We start from the raw sequence: 23,327 nt of genomic DNA, 5'->3' as shown, positions 1-23,327 counted from the left end.
CTCGGTGCCAGCGTTCTGTGTCGCAGCACACTGAGGGACTGCAGGATGGTTTCTGTGAGAGCACAAAGACACTTATGTTCCGAAGTCCAATTGGGAAAAATTAAAAGGAAGGCTCAAGGCAGATTAAGGCCATTCCACATCTCAGTCTAAATAATCCAGAAAGTTAGGCAAAGAGAAAGACTGAATTCAAGACCAGATCGTATTTTTGGAATGTAGAGTCCAATTGTGGCTACAGAAAGCCTAAATTATTATTAATTATCATTAATCAAATGTGTAATAGCATAGCTGTTAGTCTGTTGATATCTTTTGGCTCACTAGAAAGATATTTTAATAGATATTTTAGAAAATATATTGAATTCAGCCTTGTTGCTGTCTAGCCCAGAGACCCTGTGAGGCTACATGTTTGGTCTCAGTGTAACAAAAGCTCTTGTCCCCTGACTGTGAAATCCGAATGGCTCAGCCTACTCAGTGCTTCCCTCAATCATCAGCCCTCTGTAGTCCTTGGAGACTATAACTCCTTGTAGGAATAAATAAAAAGAAACTGAACATGTCTCAAGGTATAAGCAAGGCATGATTAATAATTGTAACTGGATTGTCTGGTAGCCTCACAGCAACATTTGCTGAAACTCCACATTTTCCATTTAGTTAGAAATATCACATAATTCAAAATATCTTAAAAGATCAGTAGCCAAGCACTGCCTTAAAGTGCTACATTTGATGAGTACCCAACTTCCTTACTAAAAACAGAATAAAAAGTTATCTTCTACAGAAGCTGAAAATACAGAAGAGTTAGATACAAAATTCTGACCCTGTGTGAGCTCTGAAGAAAAGTTAAAGCTCTCTAAGGATTAAGAATTGGCATCAGATTCATTCTCATCAATATCTTGCTTCCCAACATCAGAAGGAGTACTCTGTTCCCTTCTACCTCTTCTGCTCCGATGGGCAGAAGGAAGGAAGTTGTTCCAGCTCCTTTGCTGGGAAGCTGTTGGTTTTTTCCCACTCACACCTGCTCAGCCACCCTCAGAGGGGAGGATGGGGTTGAACCAGCTCTTTGTACATTTGTTTCCTATCTGCTCACTCAGGACCGTGACAGACAACTAGGTTTTGCTCTTCCGTGCATGGCTGTGCTGTCTGGCCTGAGCTTCCAAATGGAAGATGCTTTAGACAACTCCATTACAGCCTGCCAAAAGGAACCACCAGTACAAGGAAGTTTGGGATTGACTACTTTAATTTCCTCTGTCTTTTTATATTTTCACCAGGTATGGGCATCTCTGGGTTTGTTAAGTTGCAGTAATTTGCATGTAATTTTCCTCCTTTTACTATCAGATGGTGGCTTCTTCACTTACTATACTTTTTTGCAAACTAGAATTACAAAGCTGTTTTGCCAATCTAAACATGTCTTTGAGAGCATCTCCTCTCAATGCAGTAATACTCCTTAAAGGAATTAGCAGAAATTATTTCTTTCATCTTTCAATGCTTTGTTCAAGAGATAAATAGAAGATATGCAAGACCCACAACAAAGTCTCAAATAACCACCCTGAACACCAATTGCTTTGATGTGTTTATCTGCAGAAAAGCTGCAATGTGATTAACGTCCTCTGTTGAAATAGATCTAGCACCTAAATGAGAGAATTGAGCAGTATCTGTACAAAAGAGGAAAACTAAACCCCAAATAGTCATAGACAGATGATCTTCATATACCCTCTCAGCAAAATTATTGCAGGAGTTCTTTAACTTCATTTGATTTTGGTAGGTTTTGGCCACACAATATTATTTCCCTACTTGCATTTCCTCCTTAGTGCCTGGTGTTCTCTAAAGACCTGCATCATCGTTTTCAGCTCTGATGACCTTTACAGCCATTGAGATGAAATGAAGATGTGCAGTTCTGCAATGTTTCGGGAAGAGTGGCCAAGAAATGTAGTGAGCTAAAAGTAAAACACATACTTCTCCAGCCACATAAAACAGAGCCTTCCGCTGTGGCGTCTAAAGCTGCACAAAGATACGTACAATTGGATGGTACAATTTAGCCATAGTGACGCATAGAGAGGTTAGCATGGAGCTGCATCCCTCTGGAGATACCCTGAGAGACTGTACCTTCTATGACACTCCTCTAAAAGCACATAGGCTAAGTCAGCTGCACGGTGCAGGGAAAAGAGCTGGCTTCTTCTCTCCTGCTTGTAAGTAGGTACAAGGCAGCACACGAGGAGGAGGTCTAAAGAAAACTTGCCCTATGTTACAACTATTTTCTAGATCTGCAGTTCATTCACGTGCCAGGTTTGTCTTCCAGGCTGTAAACTCTTTGTGTTAGAATGCATTTGAACTCTTCAGAGTTGAAACTGTAGCTTTAGCTGTGACCTTTACAACACATAGTATGCTATCAGCACGTAAACAAGATAATATAACCCCTTAAGCACGTTCAGCTTCAGTAAGGTTGCACAGCTGTGTCAGAAGCAAAAGCTGAGCAAGCAAAAGCAGTATCCATAGAGCAGGAACTTCAAGCCTCATGGAGACCTCTTTGTTCTCTTAAGAGGTTAAATTACATACTCTGTCCAGTCATGGAACGGCTCACAACATTATCTCATGTGGGATTCCCAAATCAATGTTCTCTTACGTGCCACAGCTTCGCTGAAACGCCGTGCCAGATAATTTAATGCCAAGTGTTCAATTAGTGTTGCAGACCCTGGCTCAGCCGCAGGGACTCGACTGGGTGCTTAGGTACAGATAATTCATATGGCATTTTGTTTGTCAGTTTGCATACAAGCACAAACTTATCAATAGTTTGGTTGGGTGTCTTTACTGTCTTACTGATTTTGCTTGTGTTATATTACTGCAATAAACCAAAATCAATAAATCTAAGATGTCAAACATTTAGATAAGAAAAAGAATTTCGATATAGCAAACCATGCCTCGGGCAGAGGGATTAAGGTTTCAAAATGCACATCAGCCTATGATATCTTCACATTCATTCACTGAAGAAGAATATAAACAGTTTAAATTGAAGCTTTCCTTTTTGTAAATAAGGAGGAAGGGCTGCCACTCACAATCCAGGAAGAAATACTGCAGGGGTATGAGATATTGCCAGCTCATTTTCTTTCTACCAGTTCTTTTTCAGGGACAACTGTCCCGCTAGCAGAGCAGAAAGCCTTTCACAGCACAGATACTTTTTTGACTTTTCTTTCTCTGGCACCTTGAGCTGTGGCATAAGGCTATGAATGGAGATAGCTGAGGCAAGGGCGTGCATGTTCCCTTCTCTTGATGCCACAACAGGAACAGAACCTTCTGCAGTGCGACAAATCAGACACCTTGGGGTAGGAATATAGGAAACTGTCACAGCAAGACTTGCCAGGCCATAAATGAAGTCGGAGAGGGACGCTGTGCACTGCATTCTGAGAGATAGATCCAGTAAATAGCCATGCACTCGTTTCAGTGTCTGTGAGGTACCAGCTCTCTGAAAAGTTGCAAAGAGTATTTGTCTCATTTGTCTTTATATTTAAGCGACCTCAAGACAAGAGTGTTAATAGGATGTCTGAATCCCTCTACATTCACAAATAAATAAAAGGGAGAATATTATGCAGAAATACTGGGTTAAGAATCAAAAAGGATATTTCAGCTTTGCTTATCAGGCATGCAGGTTAATTATGGGCTTTCTGATACTGTCTTCTCATCTGTGATACATATGTGATACATACATGAATCAGGTTGACCTAAGATAACGATTTTGAAAGGCCAGTAGTACAAATGATGTTTGTACCAAATAATGACATGATCCTGTGCTTACTTTAAATAGTTTCTTAGAAATAATGCTAAATTTAGGAAGGTATAGAACAATCAGCACCATTATCGTTTCCTATATTGCAATATCTTTAAGAATTTAAAATGAAAAATTGTCACTACAGAGTATTTTTGTTCTTTTCTCCCCTTCTCCTTCCTGCTCTCATCCCTCAAAAGCTTTTGAGGGTTCATTTACTTACTGCTTCAGTGTCTTCTATGCCAAATTTACTTAATTTAAAAGTCCTGTTATTCTCTCACAACTTCCAGTCCTTGGCATACCCACCATTTTATCTATCTGATGAGGTTGTTTCTTTGCTAGGAAACACACATCCTCAATGATAAAGATTTAACTTTGAAACTCAATTAACAGATCTGTAGTGGAAGGTTTGCCTGGAACAAAGTATAAATTACCACAGTAGCTTTAGCCATGCAAGGCCAGCAAGGGCAGAAAGTGATAAAAGATGAATTTTACTGTGTAAAGGCAATTGCATCTGGCAGCAGTTACAGAAGCAGGCCTTTAGAACGAGGCCATACTTAGAAGTTAATATTTAGCACACAGATGCACTTTGAAAATGTCATGTTCTGCTTTTCAGAATCCTGTACTTGTGTGCAATCAAAAAATTTGCCGTTGATAAGGTGTGGTCCTATTTGTCCTTTTTGTTGGCAGCATGCAAGACGACAGTTTAGAATCCTCAACTTCAATATCTCAACTTCTGAGAGAAAGTTATTTAGCTGAAACTAAACATCAAGGGAAGAGTGAAAGGAGCAGATCAGAACCAGCTTCTCGGAATTTCCATTACGGCAACGCTTCTAGTGATGCGGATGAGGTAGCTGCCCAAGATGACCTTCCAGATCTCTCTGCCTTTTTGAGCCAAGAAGAGCTAAATGAAAGTGTAAACCTGGCAAGACAAGCTATTGATCAGAATCCACTGGAAACGAAACAGGATGAGCTTCAGGCACATTCACAGCATCCCCCAGATCAGCTGAAAAACACAGGGAAACACAAACAAATGGCCCAGTCCGCAGCTTTGAAAACATCAGACAACGGCCTGCACTCCAACTTTTGTCAGGACCACGTCAGAAATACAAAGGGCTCCAGAGGGAGCCCTCAAGACCTGAAGAAACACCTCCCTTCTGAATCAGAATCGAAAAAGGAATTCCTAAACAAGGCAGCAGATTTTATTGAGGAGCTCTCCACACTTTTCAAAGCACACAACTCTGAGAGAATAAGACCCAGAACATGCAAAAACTACAGGAGCAAAATCGATTCTAAGAACAAACCTGCTCAAAAAGGTAGCTGTAGCCTATCTGGCACATCAGAAAACAGAGAAAGGATTTCCGTTCCACTACCTCAAGACCTGGAAAGCAAAGTAGAGAAAACATTTGAACAAACAGATGATCAACAGGTGTCAAATTTGGAATCTATCAATCAGTTAACAAGTGCAGAGCTAAAATCAGAGTCAGAATCTGCATCTATATATTCTGATGAGCCTATTGGACAACCACCACGCTTTACTCAAAAATTGAAGAGCAGGGAAGTTCCTGAAGGAACCAAAGTGCAATTGGACTGCATTGTGGTAGGAATCCCAGCACCTGAAGTCAGGTAAACATATTCTGCACTTGTCATTTTCTATTTCTGTAACAGTAGGTGTATGACTTACTCTTTCCAGGTAGTTTGATGCATATGTTTCAGTAATCTGCAGCAGAAGTCTCTTAATCTTGGTTATTAATTAAGAGGAAAATATTGCTTTCTTTAAATCATACAAAAGGTTGCTTATATTTTAAGACAACATATTTTGGGACATAATTGTTTCTTTGAATTTTAGAGAACTGTTTTCAAATACTGTAACACTATAAATAAAAGAAAGCGCTAACTCCTCAGTGGGACATGTTAGTTATCTTTATGGAAATCAACACTGATTGTGTAAACCAACTAAAACCACGTGATACCTCACACTGATGTCTGAAGGTATTTGAGATGAGTGAACATAGGATCCTATAAAGTAAAACCATCCACACATGAACAGAGACAAAAGGAGTTCATTTAAGTTATTATGCAAATAACGAGGAGCACCTCAGTTCTAATTCAGATTCTGACAATGATTCTGCTGTGGCCTTAGGAAAAAAAAAACATTTCTGTTTTATCAAGTATAATACACTCTTATCAATTTATAAGTATTTGTGTTTTGTGATTAGCCTGCTAAATCTGCTGCTTCAGTTTTCACCTACATATATGAGAGTTTTGAAAGTTAAATATGTAACATTTGCAAAGATCACTGGAGATGAAGGGAAATGTGAAAAAGCTACACTTCATTTATCAATTACATCAATGGAATGAGAAACAGATTATTGTAACTTTCAAATTTGTCTTGAAAATTCTTAGATATCATCAGTCTTTCTAAATCTAGATGTGTTCATGCAGAGCTTATTAGTCAGATTTACCTCTCCCTTACAGTGGTGGAACTCTATGTCCTTTGCTGGAACTGTACCAATCCGATAGAAAGGAAAACACTATCCGTCTTTTAGAGACATACTATACATATTTGCATCCTGACATCTGCAGTATCATAAACACAAACTCTTAGTCTAGATGGTTGCCTGCTCTTTTCTAGGCATTTTAGAAATCTGTGTTGCTTTTCGGAATATTGAAAAGAACTATTTGCATCGTCAGCATCCGATTAAAGGACTCTGTGCTTCACAGATGTTCCACTGTTTCCAGTTGTCAGCTCATTGTCTTCCTTGCATACTTCAACAATGCTGAGTAAGCAGTACTGCCACTTCCACTGCAGTGAACACCTTTTATCACCTTTCTCACTGAACTAATAGGCACAATCATCAAATGAAAACTACAAAGACGGAAGCTCCAAAGATTTTTGTGGTAAAGAATCTTTGTTTTCCACTCCCTTGGATTTCTGACACATTTCAGAAGGAAGAAGCTTTTACAACGCGCTATTAAGTACGTAGGAACAAGGATCTACAAATGAATCCTCTTGTCATGGACTGCCAAGAAGTTACTCAGTTCACAGGATCTCTGAACTGTGACTGCAAGAACATTTTGCCCCACAAGTGTCTTCAGTAGGAACATGTAGGTTCTCAGTCTGTTGTCCATGACAGGAATGTAGACTTCCAGAGGACTAAACAATTTGTTTAGAGAAGAAGAATCTGTTCTAAAGCTGGAGGAAATACCTTTATGCTTCCTACTATGCTTCATGTCTAAACTCACTGCTTGAATTAACAATTTTGAGGCATTCACTTCGTGGAACTTATGCCATAAGTGTTATAGTGGGTTCAAGCCTTAAATTCATAGAGTCTGATTAAAAGAGAAAATGGTGCCAGAAATTTGGGGGAATTGACAGGAAACAGACAGGAACTATCACCATCCCCCAGATATTAGCAACACTCTCTGAACGCTTCTCTTGCTTTAAAAGACTTTGAGACTTACTTCTCCAGGCACTTGCCACAATAAATGTGTTTTATATTAAAATGATCAGAAGGATCCCTGGACATGAGAAATAATTTTATTTTCTCTCATCTTTCATAGTTTATAACACAAAGAAAACAACTGAAATAATCTTCTCGTACGTATACAGACCTGTGCCCAAACTCAATCTGGCTTTCTTTGTGTTCAGAAAAAGTGAACACCGAATTGCTTGTTTACAGGCATGCACTCCACCACACAATGTTAATTTTATGCATTTTCTCCAGAAGGCCACGCCGCCACCCTTATAACAGCACCTCATGCCCGTGCCATGGACACACACTGACAAGGTGTCTGTGCCGTCTAAGTTTAGGCATTTAACAACCATCTGAATTAGAAGCTGACACTATAAAGTCTCTGAGGCCTCGCAAGGGCAGATCGGAGAACCTAGGAACAATGACTCATCTCATGGAGTATCCAGGGATGGCCAGGATGCCTGTGCAACCAACTCGGGGGCCGCTTGATTCCACAGAATTGGATGACAGGTATCTTTGCAAATAGGGTCTAATTTTGTCCAAGAAAACGGAAGCTTTTCCATTGAAATTTCTGTTTCAACATTTGGTTTTGTTTCTTTTAAAAAAGAAAATAACTCAACTATGTGAAGGACAGTCAACACAGGAGCTGTTACGCTTTTATAGAACAAGCATCCACCAGACTTTTCCAATGACGATATGCTGCTGTCTGGCACTCTATTGCTCCAAACAGAAATGAGTGCTCAGTTTACCGACTCACACTTGTAGCCAGAACGAGGTCTTAGAGGAGCCAACGCAGAAGTCCAGAACTTACACGCTAATGCCTCATGGGCAATGGAAGTAGGGACAGGGAGAAAGAAGCCCCATAGGGAAAATCAGTCCCAAGCAGTCAAGCTCAAGAAAAAGTTCAGGCTCAGCTTTTGGTTTCACAATTTAAACTAACAAATAAATCACAGGGGGGGTTAGTTTGAGCTCTGCCTCTCATCGTGGTTTTGTGCATGTGTGTGTATGAACGTGCTGTACTAAGGAGAATGCTAGGAATGTCAGCTGCTTGAACAGAGTTTCCTGATTGTAACTGTTTCGTTATAAAACTTTTGCTGTGTTCCTCCAAGATTCTTTCAACTCCACGAATGTGTAGGAGTAAATTAAGAAAGGATGTAAAAAAAAAAATCCCCTGTCTGATTGATATTCATTTGTTTCCAGTGATCGTGGCCTTTTTAGTCACTGCTACAGGCAAGGAAACCAAAGAATGTAAGGTATTTCAGGGTATGTGTTCCATTAGCCATGGGGGCCATGAGAATGCAGGGTTTTTTTCACTAAAAATAGTGCTTGCCTTTGATCTGCTGTGCAAAGCTTCCAAATTAGTGATGGAAGCACCTTGTTGGCCACAGTTATGGAACTGTGTCCAGAACTGGGCTCAGAACTGGCAATCATCTTGCTTTGAGGGTAACAGTTTTCCAAGATTTGTGGTCAGTTAGTTCAGTATCTGTGGAACTGGGCAAAGAGAGAAGAATTCTAATAGATAAACAAGACAAATACAAAAATCAGAAGTCCCAGGAAAGGACTAACTGGCGAAGTGGCAACTGATGAAAGCAAACTTGTGATGCTGGCTGGCTTTAAGGCATTATTTCTTATTCCTTCAACTTAGCAGAATGACCAAGCTCAGTAAGCAGGCATCCCTTAGACACACGTGTGCTAATGCATGTTTGCCTGTGCCCCTAGACTTAAAATGGACTTCCTGGTCACAGAAAGGAATCCTGAGCTATTTATAATGCTTATAGTGTATACACTTACAATGTAGAAATGGCTCTGTGGGAACCCAGGGCGTTGTGAAACAAGCACAAGATTCAACAAGCTCTGTAATGTGGTTTCTCAGTCAACACTAGGAGCAATTGGATGGTTAAACTGATGTAATGGGGATTATAAAAGAGAAATTAGAGACAAGGGATTTAGAAAGAAGCTGATCACAGGGAATGGAAAGGACTGGAAAACAGGATGGACAGATACCACATCTGAAAGCAAGACAGAACAAAACTGATGATGTAGAAAATGGTGTAAATGACATTCGTGAAGGATCAGGGTCAAAATATCATTGGCAATGATAAAGTAGTTTAATTTACAGGCTTGGTAGGTCACTGTCTGGCATATACTAGGACTCGCTGATGGACGGAAAATCAGATGGTACAGCAAGAGAAGAAAGTGAGAACTGATTTGAAGTATTGGTATATGGAAAGCTAAACCCTGCTTGGCTGAATACAGATAGACCAGTCCAGCCACTTTTTAAGATAAGTCAGCCTTGATGTAACGAGCCCAGACTTTAGAGGCAGCTCATTGAGCCTACCCATCTAGAAGACGTTTCTTCTAACGTGAAATGTTACCTCTTTTTCAGTATCATCAGCTGAATGCAGTGACACAGAAGAGAGGAACAACAATTGATACTATAGTACCTGGGCCTCTAGCTAGCTCAAACATTTGCTGCAATTAAAGAGCGCTACTACAATTACTAGCTGATTACTCTGACTCTACTGCAGGTTAGAAATAAGCATTTAAGAGAAGTGTTTTAATGATCTTCTCATGCTTCCTTCTATAGCTCGGTTTCTATATGAGTAATGATAGGTGTGACAGTCACTCCTCTCTGTGTGGAGATCACTCCTTATTCCCTCAAGTTCAGAGGTGCCTACATTTTTCCAAACTGTTTGGCACATCACTTCTAGGTTAATTTTAATTATGAATCACATTGCATGGTTTGGCATCCACAGCTATCCTGGAAGTGTCATGAGGATTTGATGTTCTAAAAACAGGCTCTATGTCATAAGGTTTCCATGAAAAGATTCTTTGACATAGGCATACAAAGCTTAAAAACTGCATTTTAGTGCTTCTTTGTTTAAGGAGACCAAAGCTGCAAGTAATCACAGATTTCTAGAGGCTCTGAAGCCGCATAAAACTGATGAAGACTTTTTCCTCCTGGCTGCCAAATGAAAACATTTTTCTGTCTTAGTGCTCACAGTCTAGAGAGCCAAACTTCTCTTACATGCAACTCCAGTCAAGCCAATGGATTAAGACTTACAATGAATTTGGCACAGTGCATGACTGCTTGTGCTTAATGTGAACTTGCCTTGTATGATGAAGCTATCATTAAAATTCATGGCAGGAATGAAATGTCAGGGGCAGAGACTATTGCCACTTCAGTCATGACACGTATCTCAATGTCAGAACTCCCCTTGGAGCTGACATTTCATTGCTACCACGTACAGTGTTTCGATGGTGAGAATAAAATGAAGTGTTTCTAATCAAGGAGTAGCTCTGGCCATATCACAGGTTTACATAAAGCTTAGTTTTAATTGTTTTTCCTTTATAAGCATTGCAAAGAGACAGTCAACACTCTTTTTCTCAGCTTAATCTCAAAATACTTTAACATTACGGTGAAAATAGTTTATTCCTTAGGTTCTAAATCACTTATGGTGCGAATTTTGTTTTCATCAAAGGAAAAGATAATTGTATGCCTCATGGCTCAAGAGAGGTCTTTGCTGTCTGTCTGAGTCTACTACAGGAGTACACTGCTCACATGACACTAAAATAACTGGAAGAAATAGTTTAAATGATGTTTTTAAATTTGTTTGTAGAAAATTAGAGCTGTGCCTGACAAAGGCATGCACTACAGACCTATTTCTGCACAAACACAATGGGTTAATTGGAAAAGCTGATCAGTAGTAACAGAAAGAGTTCTGTCTTACTGATGATCATATCACAACATTTTGGGTAATGTGATTTGTTTTATGTGTCACTTGAGTGAGGAGCCGCATTTGAAGGACACATCATATCACTGTGCTGTATAAGGTATTTTAGATTCTGAAAAGATGCTGCTGAAAATGAGATCAAATCCTAGAACACGGCTATTCTCTTTAATAGTTTTCCATATCTGCTAAAGTTAACATGCTAAAACAAGGCCATGTTATAAGGACGAGGCATGAGCAAGGTATATAAAAAGACATGAGTAAGTGCCATGACTCACCTCCCAAAGTACACAGTTGCCTACATGAATTACAAATCTAAAAAGCAAACTTGTGCTTGTAGTCCTGCAACTGTGCATGAAACTGAGGTCTTGTTTGCTGAAAATGTGACCATTGTCAATTAACATCAGTTGCAAATCTTGAAAACAACAGAATACACCCCAATTGCACACAGAATAAAAAAAAAAAATATCCCTCTTCAGGATCACAAAATTCCTCCATAATTTCCTGGTCTGGAACTTTAAAATGGCACTGATGAGTCTCAAAGGATCTTTCCAATCACCCCTGCAAAGCACATCATCGTGCTTCTCCCTTGGCCCTGCTAAACATCTCTACTTACTCGTGGTAGAATTGTTCCTTTGTCCCAGATATTTGTGTTCTGGATACCAAGGACCCCGCTACAACCTATGATGTCTGTATCCACATGTTTATGAACATCACTGAATAGAAAAAAAGCAAATGTGATATGTGCTTCTGGGAAGCCAGTAAAAAAATATCCCACTCTATCTAATTATTACTGGGGAAAATACCCCATCTCTGCAAATGACTTTCAGCAAAGTCTACAACAGATGTAGCTGTTCCTTCTGTTTGTACTAGAGAATGTGAAAGTTCCTGAATGGACTATTATGGAATATGAACTCCATGGCTTAATGAGAAGAAGATAGAAAGGTGATTATTTTTAAAGAAAATACATTTTGAATGGAAGTGTGAACCAATTGTTTTAAGATAAAGATGACAAAAATATTATAAAAAGCAGGATTTGCAATCTAAGTGTTAGTGAAGAACCATACAATCTGATCTAGTAGAAAATAACAGTGCTGGTACTGTGATAGTGAAATCCTTTCAAAGAGAGGTAGTTTGTAAATAATTATTTTAAGACCAGTGATTTCACCTTTTTAAAATTATTTCTAAGTGCTGCTTCACACCTTTTAAAAAGATAAAGAGAATGGTAGCTAAATATAAAGATAAAAGATACAGATAAAAAGATAAAGAGAATTGTTAGATATCCTGGAGAAATATATGAATGAACAGACATGTATATGTCTATATTCACTCTACTCTTACAGTGTTTCACACGTGTCTGCTTTTGGCCACATCAGGACAGTTTGCTGGGTTAGGTGGACTTGTAGTCTGAGTCAGAACATCCAGTAAGTTCTTACTTCTTTTCACATGCGCTACCTCATCTGGCATCCTGTGATATGTGCTGATGTTATTACTCTCTTTTGTATGGTGACAGCTGTCTCCTGAATTTCCAAAGGGGCTGCAGGTAGATTTGCTAGGTAGAAAACCTAGCAAATCAACTGTGTCAAACTTCAAAGGGACTGAGGAACACTCCCTCAACACTGTAGCTCACGCTGAGTTCAAGCAAACACTTGTGGCAATTGTAGATGCAGCTGTAGCCTCCTGACTGCCCAGAATTCGTATACGTGAGATATTCCAGATCCATGTCTAGCACCCATTTTCATTAGACCTGAACTAGGGCAGCTGGAACTGGGAGCTATTTGAACCTGCCATCCTTGCTTCAGAGTGAGAAACCTCCCACAAGGAAGTCAGCATCAGGATTTTAACATTTTTAAGTACTGCTGCCGGGTCTGCAAGACCTTGTCTATCAGAGCTCTAGCGCTCAAATGGAAGAGAAATTACTAACTTTGGCTGAAGTTCTCCACATAAAGCAGCGCCAGTTTCTCATTGGTAAAACCCTGCAAGAAGGATGTGCATGTATTTTAGGAAAACAAAGCTGTATTTCAGCTGTGAAATGCCAGGGAAGGGAGCTGGGACATTTTACACCCTGCTGGCATCCTCTTTTACCATGAAGATCTTTACTACGTGACTGTCCACTGCAACTGAAAATGTTAAATTCATAGAAGTATTTTCCATGACCCATTTTTAATTCCTGTTACAATGGCAGCTTATAAAAGAGTACAAGCAAGCAGATGTAGGCGTGAATCAAGGCTTTTAAGTTCTAGCTCTCTAGCTACAAAGGTTTGCCTTTCTAGAAGGGGAAATTGTGTTAAACAGTCTGATTCCTTCTGCAGTGCAAGCTTCCCCCTATAACAGGCAGACTTGTACGATTTCCAAGCTGTACATTCAAGTCAGTTTACTGTACAGCTACATATTACAGTAATGTGCAGCTCAAAGTGGGCTGCGAATGCCATGTCTACTTTAAGAAAGCCGTGTTGGACAGCTAGGACTGATGGTGTGCAAATAGTGCATGGTTTACTTCTTAGCTATGCAATCAGCATTTAAGTTCCAGAGCTGTACTCTTTCATGCCACGTAGTCCCTTCGAAGTTCCTTTTCCCATTCTACATTATACCTCTATTAAATTCTGGGTTTCCTTTGCTATGGACTCTCTTATAGGTTTGGGTTTTTTTCCCACAACATAGCTCTAAACATACCTCAAGAGAAATTCAGAGCTGGACTGATAGAATACCACATTCAAAGCTCTTCTACTCTCCTACTGAAACCAGTATATCATGAAAAATACATGCTAGAGTCACTTACATAAACTAGTTTGGTAGCATATTTAAATACTGCTAAGCAAGGAGCTTTGTTATTTGCTCTGACTGAATATTATGAAAGTCAAACATTTTATTCCTATGATTGCTGATTTAACTCTTCTCTGCAGTACTCCGTCAGAACCTTCAGACTAAACCCCACCCATTTTATCTCAGAAAGACTTCAAATACCGTGATCCGAGTTGTCAAGTTGTTTGCGTTGATAAAAGCTATTTTTTTTTTTGTCTTGCAGGTGGTACTGTGAAGGGAAGGAGCTTGAAAACTCACCAGACATTCAAATTATCCAGGCAGGTGATCAACACTCGCTGATTATTGTTGAAGCTTTTGAGGAGGACACAGGACGTTACTCGTGCTTCGCTTCAAACATCTATGGAACAGACTCCACTTCTGCAGAGATTTACATAGAAGGTAATGTGAGAATTGTGGAAATTTCTTGTTGAAATCGGTCATATAGGTTTAAGATACAATTATGTATTTTGTGCATTCACTATGTAACAGATTCGTCACAAAAAAATACATAGCAGGGACGCTTTTTGCCATTATTGATATATTTATTATTTCACTGTAAAACACCCTTCAGACAAGTGACTGCCCTTTACATATAATTTTATTGTGTTGCTTCTCAGAGACTTTATATATCTCACTAAAAGATAAATGTCTAGAAATATTCAGAATATACTGACATCTTATATTTTTTGTCTGTGGTACTCTACAAAAATATAGGAATCTAAACTTCGTCTCTTATTCTTACCAGTCCCTTTTCCCTACAGTTATTAGTACAAATTGAATATAGGGTATCTTCATCCTAAAACTTTATTCGGATCATGTAAAAGAAATATGCCGACAATTTGATATTTTACTTGCACAAGACATGTTGCAAATAGAATATATGTCTCTCTTCTTTCCCTTGTGCTTTTTAATGTATCCTGCTTGGCTTAAGTTTATTTCTTTTTAACACTTTTTCAGATAAGGTTTCACATCGCATCCATCATTGGGCTAGCAGGATTACAAATCTAAAGTATTTAAAGCACATAGAATCTTTTCTTTTCCCTTTTGTCCTTTTTTCCCCTTTCTCAAGCAGAGAAACATACAGTGGGTGCCATCACTGACACCAGTGGGACCATTCACAAAATAAAGCACCTACCCTGCTTTAATCCAAGGTTAATTTTGCTTTACTGTTGTTATGCTTTCACATCTCTAATCTGACAGTGAAAGGACGAATCCTATTTCGGTATCTGCACCGCCCCTGACATTAATGGGAGATGTCTGCGCTTGGCAGTGATTTACTAGTTCTCGAGACTGGGGCCAAGGCCTGCTTTTACCCAGCTCAGTGGCTGTTGGACAGGAGCCGTGGCCCATGCATCAGCCGATGGAGATGCTGACTGGCAGAACTGCAGAGAAAATGTACATTCCAAACGTGGTGAAGGCTGAATCAGAAGCGTAAAATCTCTCAGTGAGGCAGCTGTTAGTAAAGCAAGCTGGTAACTTCTCCCAGCTGTGCTACAAGGCACTAGTTTTCCCTTTTTATTTTGAAAACAAATGGTAGTATCAGGGATCTGTGGGGAAAAAAGGCTCCCGCTTGATTCACAACAGCAATTACAGACTGTATAGTACTAGTGGCACTTTAAAGAGAACCTGAGGAAGAGCAGGTACACATTTTTCCTTATTTCAGTTGCCCCTCATCTCAATCTGCCCTATGCCAACAGCAATTTTGCACCTCCCACAGCATGCAACATCAGTTCATTTCCACTGCAATGGCATCTTCTGTTCTGCCACAGCTTTGTAATATATATCCTTAGAATGCTCTAGAGGACATCTGCATAAAGGTTTGTACCAGTCATAGATAAACTTGTCAAAAGCCCCATCTGCTACATGATTTTTTTTTTCTTTTCAATAGGAGTCTCTTCTTCTGACTCTGACAGTGAAATCATCAAAGACGAAATGGATCAGTAAGTTTGAAATCAATTACATCTTCCGTATTTCTTACAGTTAAAAAAAAATCACAAGTGTAGTCATTTTTGTTTCCATTAATATTTTGCGACTTCCAGTACATCAGGCTTTTGGTTGGGATTTGTTTGGACTGATTGGGTTGAGTTGGGTTGGTTTGTTTGTTTGCTTTTATCCAAGCAGACCAGGGTATTTTCATTACCTTTTAGGCCCAAATCTTCATACAAACTCAAAAGTCATTGTGAAAGAAACTAGCATTGTCCTCCAAGAAACCAGCGTTGCTCTCTCACGCTACTCAGAGCTGGCAATAGCAGCTTTCAAGCCACAGCAGGGTTAATCAAAGCCATTTATTACATTTGGTGTAACTGAGTTAAGTACAAGAGATTAAAGTAGCAGAATATACCTGTGAGTGTGTATCAGTTTCGATCAACTGGAATTCAATCCCAGGAGTCAGACTGGGCTTGAGATGTAACTAGGACAGACTTAACTAAGGGACACACAGAGCTTCCAATTAGAGAATGTGGTTTTGGTTAATGTTTCACAGCAAACCGAAGCCAGCTGACACCTCCTCGACCACAGCATCTCCTGCGGTCAGAACTGCAGCCAAGCATCAAGAATCCTCCAAGGCAGCACCTGCAATGGTTCAGCCTGTGTCTGTACCTGTCCAGCCTGTGTCAACGCCGGTTCATCAGGTAGGGGAGACAATACGGTGAATTTCAAAGACCAAAAGCAAGCTCTTAAGAAGATGTTTCTTCTATGGTTTGTGACTCAGAACCTCCAAATTTTCTAGTTTGGGCTTTTGCTGTTGAAGCTTGGGTGTTGAACCTCACAGCCATACAGTAGTTGCATACACAGAAGAGAGGTCCTGCCTACCAGCTAACCTTTTGCACCTGGCAAAGGGAAGGGGACCTTTCATCTCCAGGTTAGAGGCATCTCTGTGGCACTGAGCAGAAGGAGCAGCTGTCGCTAGCTAAGCCAGCGGCAGGAATCTGTGTGCACTCCAGCAGGTCAGGGACGGTGTGCCGTGAAGGGCACTTGAACGCGTAAGTCAGCTCACTGGCCTCTTCACATTACAGACTGACTCGTTTACTCTCAAAAGCGGCAGCTCAATAACTTTTTCCTCTCCCTCTCTACAGAACTCACTTGAAATCATTTTCTTTCAATGAAACTTAAGGTGAATCATTTCACTACGTTTGCCTTTTATGTAGATATGCTTATTTACCACATAACATTTTAATATCCAGATCAAAGAGGTTTTAATTAATGTAGCCATGCATTTCAAGTCCTTTTGGTTGCAAACTATCAGAATATTCATAACTGTGAATTCCTTCCTAGAGCCACATTTACTTTAAAATTGGAAAGTCAATGGGAAGCTCTCTTCGCACTGCCTTGTTAATGTTTACAGCCTAGAATTAGGTGATAACCAACAAACAGATACTGAATAGGTGAAGTAATGCACGTTTACTTTTGACTTCAAAGAGAATAGAACTAAGCCTTTGTGACATTTTGGCAGAGGTTGCCTACATCAAGAGCGATAGTTATATCAAAAATTACTACTTTTAATCTGATTGGCTTATAAGGCACCACCTAAAAAAATTGGGTGTGTTTCTTGAGATACTGAATGACTAATTTTGCTGTTCTGGGGCAGCCTCCATTTCACTAAAATGAAAACCTCGGTTAATCAAGTTATATATGGAAGTTTTCCAGAAGAAGAATATTTCCCTTCTGATTTCACTGAGTAGGATCAATAGGGTGAAATTCCACCTCTGTCACTTGTTCAGTTTTGGCAAATGAGAGGAATTACAGTAGCAGTCATATACATGACTTAACTCTTCCTTATTAACATCTGTAAACATTCTTTAAGTAAGAACTTTTAAAAGGATGCTGCCACCAAGCAGCCTACACAAATCTGCCTTAGCAAATTGTTAATGGAAGATGTTCTAATATGCGTCAGTGGAGCTCTCCTTACCATGATTAACTCAACAAGGCAATAATGCAAGAACAGCATTTTTGTTACTCAAGCAGGACGATCACTAGCAGTTGTCTACAACAGAGCCACTTTTATGCATTGCATTAAATATTTTGGTTTAGACTTCATCCACCTAAATTTCTCTTGTGTCATTCCAAAAGCACTTTTCTCCCGTGTATGGAAAATACCGTCTGCACAATTAGACATAGAATCATAGAATCATAGAATCATAGAATCATAGAATGGTTTGGGCTGGAAGGGACCTCAAAGATTATCCAGTGATCAATTCATCATGTGATGTTTTGCAATCTACAGGCTCAAAGCCCCACCAACTATTTGCAAGGCCTGGATGGAAGACCTATAATTGCTGCTCCTGTATTTACAAAGGTAATTTGATCTATGACATGTTTGAAAACTAAAGAGGTCAACTAATTGTGCAGAGAGATAATTAAAATTTTCTAGTATCAAAGATAAGAAAAGGAATTATGCATTTCTAAAGCCATTCAAGGATTTAAATGGCTTTATGAAATCTTACTGAAATCAGTATTACTTCCAGACCAATGAGACGTTTACTGACTGTCTATTCGTTTTCTCCACTAGATGTTACAGGATATTTCAGCTTCTGAGGGGCAGCTTGTTGTCTTTGAATGTCGAGTGAAAGGAGCTCCTTCCCCAAGGGTTGAGTGGTATAGAGAAGGAACACTGATAGAAGACTCTCCAGATTTTAGGATATTACAGAAAAGTATGTTTCTTGTGTGGAAATATTGTGTCTCAAAATATAGGCAAGCAACCAAATTGCTAACATGGCAACATTCTGAATTTCTTCTTACAATGGTACGAACTATATAAGCCATATTTCTGACAATAAATCTGGGCTCCAGGAGCCAACACTGTGGATGAGTTGAACAGCATACGCACAGGTACTATTTATCTGAGATTCCCCAAACTATTGAATTGTTTTGCCTTTTATTTTGACCTCTTGGCCACTTCAATGTCCTTTTCTAATTCAGCCTTACTTCTGCTGTTTGTTTTTGGGTTTGCACCATTTATGTAGAGTTCCGTTGCCTGTAAATCATTCATCTTTCAGTTAAGTGCTATTATAATAAAGCTTCTGGGCAGTGGATTGCTTATTTATCCCTCAAAGTAATCTGATGTACACGTTAGCATGCTCACGCATACACGTGTGCGCATATGACACGTGGTAGGATGTAAAAATATACTACTTTAATTTTCAAATGCGGTTGAAACATCTGCAGTTTCCTCATAAGTCACTAGAATGCTGAAATTGCTAAAACTCAATAGAAATTCCTTAAATACCTCACTAAATCAAACCTACATGAAATAATGTTCTTTCATGTGTGTAATAGTTTCAGAAACTCTTCAAGGCACAATAAAGTAGCACTAAGATTGCAGAAAAGTACTTCTTGCAGAATTTATTTCCCATTCATAAGTTCTCAAAAGTGTTCATATTGTTCAGTGGCTTTGAGATACCCTGGAGTGCAAGGCCTGGCTGTCTCCACCACCCTGTAAGCAGAAAATTGTATGGAAAGGAGAAAATTGTATCCATTGTATTGAGAAGAACAAGCTTCATATTTAGTGCTTTAAAAAAAATATGGCAAAAGTAAGTCTACTCAGTTTACTAATTCTGCTCTTCTTCCCTTTAGAGCCACGATCTATGGCTGAACCAGGTAAGGATCATCAAAAGGCTCGTTCTTTTTTAAATATACAAGTGTGGTGATTTAACCTCACAAAATATAAATTATTTAAACTCCATAATTTAATTAACATAATTTCTTTTTTTCCTCATGTTCTATAGTTATGAGTGAGATGCATTTCACTGAAGGCTATTCTGTAATTATGTAATTTGAATTAATTCTGTCACTTTTGAAGAAAATAATGTTTTCATTCTGCTTTGACCCAGCTCTGACTTAGGACCTAAATGTTACCACCTTATAAGCTAAAGATCAACAAAACTAATTCCTGAGGGTCCCCTGTATATCTGAGGTTCAGAAGTACACCAGATGATGTAGGACTGAACTATTTTTATCTAGCCTACCAGTTAGGGAACATTGCATCAGATGTTTAACCATGTCAGCCATTCCCTTTACTCCCTACCAGCGTAATACGAGAGTACCACATCAGGTGTTCCACCCCTGAGATCAGCAAATCCTATGGAAGTGGCTGGATTTGCTATTTTCAAGGGTCAGAGCAGAATGTAGGCCACTCTGCACGATTTAATCAAAGGGTCCTTAAAGATTTTGATCACTTCTCCATGAGACAATTGCTCTCCCCGTTGTGCTTTTCACTACTGAAAAATATAAAGCTGCCCATCTTAAGACAGAACATTACCACAGGACCATTAATTCTTATGCAGTATGAACTTCTGTAACTCTTCTTCTTGCCCCGTTAAAAGATTTTTACCCAAAAAAAAGCGTCTTGAAAGAAACTCTCTCTCCAGTACCTCTGAGACTTAGGAATGAAGTGAATAAATGGAGCTTCAGCCACAACCCACCAATGTGGTTCCTTTACTGTCCAGTGGCATCACTGCAGAGTAATGTGAAGCAGTTTTGAGAGGGTCATCAGTTGGGTGCAGTTGTCACTGCCCCATCACCTGCTGCTCATTCAGAAGGAATCTGGATTTCCATGCATGCAGTGGTTGGCAAATCCAAGCACTATAAACTAGATACCTTAATGCCTTAAACTAGTTCTGTAATCCTAGTACTAGAATAAACTATTATTCTCCTATGGTTGTTAGCAAATAATCTTTTTGTTGCTACTCTATTTTCCTCAGTGATGACATGGAAAAATCACGTTTAACTGTCTTACAGTTTTCTACGGAAATACTCATAGAATAGTCATACTGTAGGGGTTTGGGAAAGCTTTTTGCAAAATGGTAGCACAATAGTCCCTGACTGGTTGAAGAAATGCCACCAGCCCCTGTTTCAGTACACTCCAGGTGTTGGTCTCCCTCCCCATCCCAGCTACCTGCCCAAGTGAAAGATTTAACTCCACGGGTATTTATTAGCTGGTCCTGCTGCCAAGACGTATCAGATCCTGGTCAGGCAGAAATGTGATAACGCCAGACTGATTTTTCAAGACAGGACTTTAATTTTGCTAGTATAATTTTGGTAGCACAAGTTTGGTGCCCTTTAGTCTTCACCTAGAAGTGAAAAGGCAACTTTCTAGTAGCACAGTCAGCACAATCCCCACTATCTGCAGCTCCGCACTGGCATTTCTGGAAAGTGCCAGCCTCTACGTATGTGTTTTGCATTTCTTCACCTTACAGAGTGACTCCACTCGCATTGTTCCCAGTTAATTATAAATTGTATTTCAATCAAGAGATAAAAATACATATATTTTTGTGAGTTGTGAGTATAGACTACACTATATTTCTCCAAATTAAATTCTAAGCTCTTCAGAGGGGAAGGCTGTGCTTCACATGATCAGGAAAATGTTTTCTAATGCTTCCCAAGCCCTGCTGACACCTGTTCTTCCCTTCCATTGGGCATGTTGGAGCACAGAGGGTACCAGTTGCTGCAGACAATGCTGACAGCAGCTGCTGCACACAAAAGCTGCCAAAATTGATAACACCGGTGAAATAAAAATCAAACTGAGCAAGGTGGAAAACCTTAAAGAAACATCCCTGAGGGCAGACAAGGCTTTGTGTGTTTGTTCGACCCATGTCCACTTCAAGTCGTAACATTGCTCTGATGCTTTGCAGAGGAAATTTGTACCCTTGTTATTGCTGAAGTGTTTTCAGAAGACTCTGGCAGTTTCACCTGCACTGCAAGCAATAAGTACGGCACGGTGTCTAGTACAGCTCATCTGACTGTCAAAGGTAAGAGTCTGGGTTACTCCTTGACTTGCTAGTAAAGAGAGCAGAGCAGGCTGTTGCCCTGTGCAGTCCAAGCTGCTTATTGGACACACAGGTTGCTGTCTTTGCAAAGTGTCCTTCCCCTGTTAGAAATGTGAAGGAAGAAGAAACATTAGGGAATGAATCCCACACAGGCTTTCCAAAAATACAGCTCTTGCTGACCTCAAGACCTGGGCAGCAGCCATTTCTGGAATCAGTATGGACTGTCTGGTTTGCTGTTTCAATAACCCTGGGGTGCAAAGCCCAGAGAAGGAAGCCTCAAAACAGACTTCCATACCACCTACATGATTTACGCCGCCAAGGCACCAGGCAGTTCGGTGAGCAAAGTACAGCCAAGCATAGTGCACCATTGACTCCAACTCAGCTCAAGTGCTGGAGGTATTCTTCAGAACTAAAATGTTAGAGAAGTCTCTGAAAAGAAAGATTGTATTTCAAAGATGCTGGTGGGATTCCCAGGGAACGTGGCTGAAGACCACTACTCCTGGATCTTCCAAGCTACAACTGTGGTTCTTTTTCCCCTACCTTTACAATATTCCTTTCTTAAGGGAGTTTGGTGATAAACAAATGAGATCAAACAACTTGTCCTTCCAAAGCTGGAAGGATGTCATAGTGAGCTTTTCCAACTGTAATTTCCGTGATTTCATTTCACTATAATTTATGGTATTTTAGAACACCAAAAGTTTGATATTTGCTATTTCAGCATCTGAAGACAGTAGTAATGCTGCTACCCCTCACAACATGACCTCAGTCAACTTAACTGCTGCTGAACATCAGTCTCCCCCACGTACTCCTTCCCATCGTGCAGTAAACCAAACTCCCAAACCTAAACTTGAAGGTGTTCTTGTGAACCACAATGAACCCCGATCGAGTTCCAAGATAGGTCTCCGTGTGCACTTCAAGCTGCCTGAAGATGATAAAGGAAGTGAATCATCATCAGAGGGTGGACCTGGTGCTACAAACCAAATCAGACCCAACTCTTTTCAAGAGAGGATAAATGGACAGCCAATGAAAGTACCGGAGCCAACATCTCCATCCAAGGAACCCCCACCAGTGCTGGCTAAGCCAAAGCTGTAAGTAAAAGGGATTTTAAGTCTCAGGAGCATCACTGATATTATTTAGTATTCACAGACCAGGATGCTATTGCATTAGAGCAAAAAACTCAAACACAGAACAAAGACATGTCCAGTATTACAAGGTGCTCACCTAATTAACCAGACTCTTAGAAAACATATTCTACAGAGCTAGATTTTTTTTTTCTGTATATCCCTCTTGGGAAAAGCATTCCAGATTTGAGAGGAAAATTTTTTCCCTTTAAAATTTTATTTAATTACACAATGTTCTCTGCTGCAAACAAAAGGTGAACAATGCCACTTTTATGCAGGCAAAATAAAAGCAGGTTCTTCAGATATATCTTACTCAATGCAATTTTGCCAAAGCCAGACATATTTAGTCTTATACACATCATGGGCTAGCAACGAGCTACCAACTATTGTCCCAAAGGCCAGGCTTCATGACTTCTATGTCTCAGAAATATAATCTACCCCTAAATCAGATAAAATACTTGGAAATATGAATCCACTTAACTGAAAAAGCACCTGCACCACTAGTGCACCAGGAGCTTAAGGGGAAATTCAAAGAAGTAGTGTAGCTTTCTTAGAGGACAATTTATGGAATAAACACTGCAGGTTATTAACAAATATATTTTCAGCATTTTTGAAACCTCCTGAATCTAATTTAACGAAAAGCATGCTGAGTCCTTCGTTTCATTTCTTAAAGAGGCAGAAGCTTT

At 39.7% G+C, this 23,327-nt stretch overlaps 1 protein-coding gene across 4 annotated transcripts in view; it reads left to right on the top strand.

The window, feature by feature from the left end:
* MYPN (myopalladin) overlaps positions 1-23,327 on the top strand; it is a 67,515-nt gene that overhangs the window by 22,368 nt on the left and 21,820 nt on the right. For 3 of the 4 annotated variants that reach the window (XM_009568176.2, XM_054071771.1, XM_054071770.1), the window contains exons 2-10: positions 4,439-5,374; positions 13,981-14,156; positions 15,646-15,697; positions 16,240-16,387; positions 17,980-18,051; positions 18,265-18,406; positions 19,329-19,352; positions 21,386-21,502; positions 22,239-22,608. In XM_009568176.2, the coding sequence (XP_009566471.2) occupies positions 4,440-5,374; positions 13,981-14,156; positions 15,646-15,697; positions 16,240-16,387; positions 17,980-18,051; positions 18,265-18,406; positions 19,329-19,352; positions 21,386-21,502; positions 22,239-22,608 (2,036 nt within the window). In that variant the 5' untranslated portion in view covers position 4,439. The remainder of the gene's footprint in view (positions 1-4,438; positions 5,375-13,980; positions 14,157-15,645; positions 15,698-16,239; positions 16,388-17,979; positions 18,052-18,264; positions 18,407-19,328; positions 19,353-21,385; positions 21,503-22,238; positions 22,609-23,327) is intronic. The other variant, XM_054071772.1, reaches the window with a different exon arrangement.

Source organism: Cuculus canorus, chromosome 7 (assembly GCF_017976375.1).
Source record: "Cuculus canorus isolate bCucCan1 chromosome 7, bCucCan1.pri, whole genome shotgun sequence".
Classification (NCBI taxonomy): domain Eukaryota; kingdom Metazoa; phylum Chordata; class Aves; order Cuculiformes; family Cuculidae; genus Cuculus; species Cuculus canorus.
Note: the sequence above shows the minus strand (reverse complement) of the source record. Positions and strands in the feature narration are given on the sequence as shown.